The 7,500-nt window shown below is 49.1% G+C and overlaps 1 protein-coding gene across 1 annotated transcript in view; it reads left to right on the forward strand.

Moving 5' to 3' along the window:
* The window catches only part of LOC115130089 (zinc finger homeobox protein 4-like), a 176,348-nt gene that overhangs the window by 108,108 nt on the left and 60,740 nt on the right, over positions 1 to 7,500 (forward strand). The window contains 1 exon segment of the mRNA XM_065019287.1: positions 4,159 to 4,393. Coding sequence (XP_064875359.1) covers positions 4,159 to 4,393 — 235 coding nt within the window.

Consider the following 7,500-nt stretch of genomic DNA (forward strand, 5'->3'; position numbering starts at 1 on the left):
GACAGAAAGACAGAGAGTAAGAGAGACTCAAAGACAGAGAGTAAGAGAGACAGAAAGACAGAGAGTAAGAGAGACAGAAAGACAGAGAGTAAGAGAGAAAGAAAGACAGAGAGTAAGAGAGACAGAAAGACAGAGAGTAAGAGAGACAGAAAGACAGAGAGTAAGAGAGACAGAGAGTAAGAGAGAAAGAAAGACAGAGAGTAAGAGAGACAGAAAGACAGAGAGTAAGATAGACAGAGAGTAAGAAAGACAGAAAGACAGAGAGTAAGAGAGACAGAAAGACATATTAAGATAGACAGAAAGACAGAGTGTAAGAAAGACAGAAAGACAGAGAGTAAGAGAGACAGAAAGACAGATTAAGATAGACAGAAAGACAGAGAGTAAGAGAGACAGAAAGACAGATTAAGATAGACAGAAAGACAGAGAGTAAGAGAGACAGAAAGTCAAAGAGTAAGAGAGACAGAAAGACAGAGAGTAAGAGAGACAGAAAGACAGAAAAACAGAGATTAAGATAGACAGAGATTAAGAGAGACAGAAAGACAGAGAGTAAGATAGACTGAAAGACAGAGAGTAAGAGAGACAGAAAGACAGAGAGTAAGAGAGACAGAAAGACAGAGAGTAAGAGAGAAAAAAAGACAGAGAGTAAGAGAGACAGAAAGACAGAGAGTAAGAGAGACAGAAAGACAGAGAGTAAGAGAGACAGAGAGTAAGAGAGAAAGAAAGACAGAGAGTAAGAGAGACAGAAAGACAGAGAGTAAGAGAGACGGAAAGACAGAGAATAAGAGAGACAGAAAGACAGAGAGTAAGAGAGACAGAAAGACAGAGAGTAAGAGAGACAGAGCAGTTAGTTTCTCGTTGTGGCTGGCAGGGTGTTAGTAGCGGTGCACTCTGAGGGAGTCTGTCTATACAAGCCTCTCTTTCACAGAGAAACAAAGATAGCTGTAATTAATGACTGTGAGCGCTGGCCAGCACTCTGTGTCTGTGTTTGTGTGCGTTCATGCGCAGCTTTCTTAAACTTAATTAAAAGTTAAGACCCCTGAAAGGGCTCCCGACTGCCACGGACATCCCACTGCCTCGTGAGAAAAACCTTGTACATACATTTTCTGGGAAAGAAAAGACAGGGGGAGAGAGGGAGAGAGAGAGAGAGAGAGAGAGAGAGAGAGAGAGAGAGAGAGAGAGAGAGAGAGAGAGACAGAGAGAGAGAGAGAGAGAGAGAGAGAGAGAGGCGAGTGATGTGGGTTACTATGTGACTAATCCTTGGTAGTCCGTTTTTTAACTCTCTTTTTTTCTCTTTCTCTCTCTTTCTCTCACTCTCTTTCTCAAACACACAGACACCTGCAGCTTGCCTGCGTACCCCCCTGAGGTCTGTTTTGTGCTCTAGCAGAGGACCAGTTAATAAAGCCTGTAGCCTGGCCTTTTGTTTCGGCTCATTGTTCATTAGGCTGCCAGCTATGGAGGCACACTTGATATGCTTGGTTTCCCCGGGTGTATGGAGGTTGGGGGAGGGGTGGTGATGTGGGTGTGGTAGGAGGTCAGGGAGGGAGGTAGCTGCACGGATGGCTGCAATGCTAGTAGCAACTGTTGTTGGTGAAAGTAAAGCTTGCAAGTGACAGTCACACACTGAATACACCTCCCTGTTGTCCACGGTGATGATGAGAGAATCTCTCACACAAAACACTGCCGACGCTCCTTCTGTTTATTTGATTAGTTCTTACTATTTTATTTGATGAGGAAATTTCAGGAAGCCCAGCTAGGTACACACACACACACACACACACACACACACACACACACACACACGCGCACACGCACAGGCACACAAGCACACACACACGTGGGTGCACACAACACACAAATACACACACTATGAATCCTAGCACTTTCGGCATCATTTTTCAAATTATCTTTTGAAGACACCTTTTCAAAAACTCTACTTTGTCTCTCCTCTCCTCACTTTGTCTCTCCTCTCCCTCATTTTGTCTCTCCTCACCTCGTCTCTCCTCTCCTCACTTTGTCTCTCCTCTCCTCATTTTGTCTCTCTTCTCCTCATTTTGTCTCTCCTCTCCTCATTTTGTCTCTCCTCTCCCTCATTTTGTCTCTCCTCTCCTCACTTTGTCTCTCCTCACCTCGTCTCTCCTCTCCTCACTTTGTCTCTCCTCTCCTCATTTTGTCTCTCCTCTCCTCACTTTGTCTCTCCTCTCCTCATTTTGTCTCTCCTCTCCTCACTTTGTCTCTCCTCTCCTCATTTAGTCTCTCCTCTCCTCACTTTGTCTCTCCTCTCCTCACTTTGTATCTCCTCACCTCGTCTCTCCTCTCCTCACTTTGTCTCTCCTCTCCTCACTTTGTCTCTCCTCTCCTCACTTTGTATCTCCTCTCCTCATTTTGTCTCTCCTCTCCTCACTTTGGCTCTCCTCTCCTCATTTTGTCTCTCCTCTCCTCATTTTGTCTCACTTCTTCTCACTTTGTCTCTCCTCTCCTCGTCTCTCCTCTCCTAATTTTATCTCTCCTCTCCTCACTTCGTCTCTCCTCACCTCATCTCTTCTCTCCTCACTTTGTCTCTCCTCACCTAGTCTCTCTTCACCTCGTCTCTTCTCTCCTCACTTTGTCTCTCCTCACCTCATCTCTCCTCTTCTCATTTTGTCTCTCCTCTTCTCATTTTGTCTCTCCTCTCCTCACTTCGTCTCTCCTCATCTCTCCTCTCCTCACTTTGTCTCTCCTCACCTAGTCTCTCTTCACCTCGTCTCTCCTCTCCTCACTTTGTCTCTCCTCACCTCATCTCTCCTCTTCTCATTTTGTCTCTCCTCTCCTCACTTCGTCTCTCCTCACCTCATATCTCCTCTTCTCATTTTGTCTCTCCTCTCCTCACTTCGTCTCTCCTCATCTCTCCTCTCCTCACTTTGTCTCTCCTCACCTAGTCTCTCTTCACCTCGTCTCTCCTCTCCTCACTTTGTCTCTCCTCACCTCATCTCTCCTCTTCTCATTTTGTCTCTTCTATCCTCATTTTGTCGCTCTTCTTCTCACTTCGTCTCTCCTCACCTCGTCTCTCCTCTCCTCACTTTGTCTCTTCTCATTTCGTCTCTCCTCACCTCGTCTCTCCTCTCCTCACTTTGTCTCTCCTCATTTTGTCTCTCCTCTCCTCACTTTGTCTCTCCTCTCCTCTTTGTCTCTCCTCTCCTCTTTGTCTCTCCTCTCCTCATCTCGTCTCTTCTCTCCTCTTTGTCTCTCCTCTCCTCTTTGTCTCTCCTCTCCTCATCTCGTCTCTCCTCTCCTCTTTGTCTCTCCTCTCCTCTTTGTCTCTCCTCTCCTCATCTCGTCTCTCCTCTCCTCACTTTGTCTCTCCTCTCCTCACCTCGTCTCTCCTCTCCTCACTTTGTCTCTCCTCATTTTGTCTCTCCTCTCCTCACTTTGTCTTTCCTGTTCACACTTTGTCTCTCCTCTCCTCTTTGTCTCTCCTCTCCTCTTTGTCTCTCCTCTCCTCATCTCGTCTCTCCTCTCCTCTTTGTCTCTCCTCTCCTCTTTGTCTCTCCTCTCCTTATCTCGTCTCTCCTCTCCTCTTTGTCTCTCCTCTCCTCTTTGTCTCTCCTCTCCTCTTTGTCTCTCCTCTCCTCATCTCGTCTCTCCTCTCCTCACTTTGTCTCTCCTCTCCTCATCTCGTCTCTCCTCTCCTCATCTCGTCTCTCCTCTCCTCACTTTGTCTCTCCTCTCCTCATCTCGTCTCTCCTCTCCTCACTTTGTCTCTCCTCTCCTCACTTTGTCTCTCCTCTTTGTCTCTCCTCTCCTCTTTGTCTCTCCTCTCCTCTTTGTCTCTCCTCTCCTCTTTGTCAGTACTATCAGGTTTTTCTTCCGTTCGCTTATTCACATCCTTTCATTCTTCTAAGCACACTAGATTTGTTTTGCTGTCTGCTCAGATAAAGGAAGAGAAATATCCTTTGTTCTTTTTTCCTACCTACATTTTCCACTTTAAACATGATTTTTGCCCGACTAGATAACAGTGTCCCAGTTTACTGTGCTTCAGGTATCAACAGGTTAGCTGTCCGTACGAATCCAGAGCAAAGTCACTCAAATGATTCATGTCACCTTTGACCTTGACCATCATTCAAAAAGCATTCTCCTACAAATGTTAACAATCTCTCTGCTCTATTCTCCTCTCACCTACAGCACTTGCAGAAGCAGGAGATCGCGTGTGGCAGTGAGCAGTGTGTGTACTACTGTGCCCTGTGTGACTACTCCACCAAGGCCTGTCTGAACCTGGTGCAGCACGCTCGCTCCCCGCGCCACCAGCAGAACGAGGGGCTGAGGAAGCTACAGCTCCACCAGCAGGGACTGGGAGGAGAGGAGGATGGCCTGAGTCTACACCAACTTTACCATGTTAAAGACTGCCCTAAACAACAAGGTAAGGCCAATGGTTTATTAATGGTTTATGTGGCTTTTCTTGGATGGGACTTGCTGCTCGTACTCCCTGTTTCCTCCATCCTTTACGCAAACCCTACCCCCACACCATGTACCCCTCCCTCTCTCCCTCCCGTCCAGTCCACCTAATCTCCCCAGAATGAGCATGCTGTTCCCATTATGGTGCTACGCCTATTTCACCAACACACACACACACACACGCGCACACACACACACACACACACACACGCGCGCGCGCGCGCACGAACACTCATACACCCACACACACACACACACACACAAACATACCATACGCAGGGACATCCCATGCAGGCAGACTTATGAAACTCTACCTTTGGAAGATTCTCTCTCACACACACAAACACACCAACACAAGTCGCTCTGGATAAGAGTGTCTGCTAAATGACTTAAATGTAAATGTAAACACACAAACACACATACATACACACACACATCTCTCCCTGGAGTGAGCATTCATTTCCTTTCTCATGACCAAAACATTTAAAAGCTCAGGGTCTGGGTTAACCCTAACCTAACCCTAAGCTCAGGGTCTGGGTTAACCCTAACCTAACCCTAAGCTCAGGGTCTGGGTAAACCCTAACCTAACCTTAAACTCAGGGTCTGGGTTAACCCTAACCTAACCCTAAGCTCAGGGTCTGGGTTAACCGTAACCTGACCCTAAGCTCAGGGTCTGGGTAAACCCTAACCTAACCCTAAGCTCAGGGTCTGGGTTAACCCTAACCTGACCCTAAGCTCAGGGTCTGGGTTAACCCTAACCTAACCCTAAGCTCAGGGTCTAGGTTAACCCTAACCTAACCTTAAGCTCAGGGTCTGGGTTAACCCTAACCTAACCCTAAGCTCAGGGTCTAGGTTAACCCTAACCTAACCTTAAGCTCAGGGTCTGGGTTAACCCTAACCTAACCCTAAGCTCAGGGTCTGGGTTAACCGTAACCTGACCCTAAACTCAGGGTCTGGGTTAACCGTAACCTGACCCTAAGCTCAGGGTCTGGGTTAACCGTAACCTGACCCTAAGCTCAGGGTCTGGGTTAACCGTAACCTGACCCTAAACTCAGGGTCTGGGTTAACCGTAACCTGACCCTAAGCTCAGGGTCTGGGTTAACCGTAACCTGGCCCTAAGAACAGGGTCTGGGTTAACCGTAACCTGGCCCTAAGAACAGGGTCTGGGTTAACCGTAACCTGACCCTAAGCTCAGGGTCTGGGTTAACCGTAACCTGACCCTAAGCTCAGGGTCTGGGTTAACCGTAACCTGACCCTAAGCTCAGGGTCTGGGTTAACCGTAACCTGGCCCTAAGAACAGGGTCTGGGTTAACCGTAACCTGGCCCTAAGAACAGGGTCTGGGTTAACCGTAACCTGGCCCTAAGAACAGGGTCTGGGTTAACCGTAACCTGGCCCTAAGAACAGGGTCTGGGTTAACCGTAACCTGGCCCTAAGAACAGGGTCTGGGTTAACCGTAACCTGACCCTAAGCTCAGGGTCTGGGTTAACCGTAACCTGACCCTAAGCTCAGGGTCTGGGTTAACCGTAACCTGGCCCTAAGAACAGGGTCTGGGTTAACCCTAACCTAACCCTAAGCTCAGGGTCTGGGTTAACCGTAACCTGACCCTAAGCTCAGGGTCTGGGTTAACCGTAACCTGACCCTAAGCTCAGGGTCTGGGTTAACCGTAACCTGACCCTAAGCTCAGGGTCTGGGTTAACCGTAACCTGGCCCTAAGAACAGGGTCTGGGTTAACCGTAACCTGACCCTAAGCTCAGGGTCTGGGTTAACCGTAACCTGACCCTAAGCTCAGGGTCTGGGTTAACCGTAACCTGGCCCTAAGAACAGGGTCTGGGTTAACCGTAACCTGACCCTAAGCTCAGGGTCTGCCAGACACTAATAAGTGTAGCAGCACTGTAAAACATTTGGAGACAAAAAAAGATGAATGGTTTTCTTTGAGTCGGTTACGGTGTAGAGACGGTGGTTTATGGTGTAGAGAGGTGGGTTACAGTATAGAGAGGTTGGTTACGGTGTAGAGACGTGGGTTAGGGTGTAGAGACGGGAGTTGCGGTGTAGAGACGGGGGTTACGTTGTAGAGACGGGAGTTGCGGTGTAGAGACTGTGGGTTATGGTGTAGAGACGATGGGATACGGTGTAGAGATGGGAGTTGCGGTGTAGAGACTGTGGGTTATGGTGTAGAGACGGGAGTTGCGGTTTAGAGACGGTGTAATGCTGTGGGGTGGGGGGTTACTTTGTAGACAGGGATTACGGTGTAGAGAGGTGAGTTACAATGTGTGTGGGGGTTGCGTTGTGGGGTGGGGCGTTTACGGTGTAGAGAAGGGAGTTACGGTGTAGAGACGGGGTTACGGTGTAGAGACACGGGGTTATGGTGTAGAGACGGCGGTTACGGTGTAGAGACGGGGGTTATGGTGTAGAGAGGTTGGTTACGGTGTAGAGACATGGGTTACGGTGTAGAGACACGGGGTTATGGTGTAGAGACGGGGTTACGGTGTAGAGACGGGGTTACGGTGTAGAGACGGGGTTATGGTGTAGAGACACGGGGTTACGGTGTAGAGACGGGGTTACGGTGTGGAGACGGGGTTACGTGTGTAGAGACGGGGTTACGGTGTAGAGACGGGGTTATGGTGTAGAGACACGGGGTTATGGTGTAGAGACACGGGGTTATGGTGTAGAGACACAGGGTTATGGTGTAGAGACGGGGGTTACAGTGTAGAGACGGGGTTACGGTGTGGAGACGGGGTTACGGTGTAGAGACGGGGTTACGGTGTAGATACGGGGTTACGGTGTAGAGACGGGGTTACGGTGTAGAGACGGGGTTACGGTGTAGAGACACGGGGTTACGGTGTAGAGATGGGGGTTACGGTGTGGAGACGGGGGTTACGGTGTGGAGACGGGGTTACGGTGTAGAGACGGGGTTACGGTGTAGAGACACGGGGTTACGGTGTAGAGACGGGGTTACGGTGTGGAGACGGGGGGTTACGGTGTAGAGACACGGGGTTACGGTGTAGAGACGGGGTTACGGTGTGGAGACGGGGGTTACGGTGTAGAGACGGGGTTACGGTGTGGAGACGGGG

The sequence above is a fragment of the Oncorhynchus nerka genome, linkage group LG6, assembly GCF_034236695.1.
Source record: "Oncorhynchus nerka isolate Pitt River linkage group LG6, Oner_Uvic_2.0, whole genome shotgun sequence".
Lineage (NCBI taxonomy): Eukaryota > Metazoa > Chordata > Actinopteri > Salmoniformes > Salmonidae > Oncorhynchus > Oncorhynchus nerka.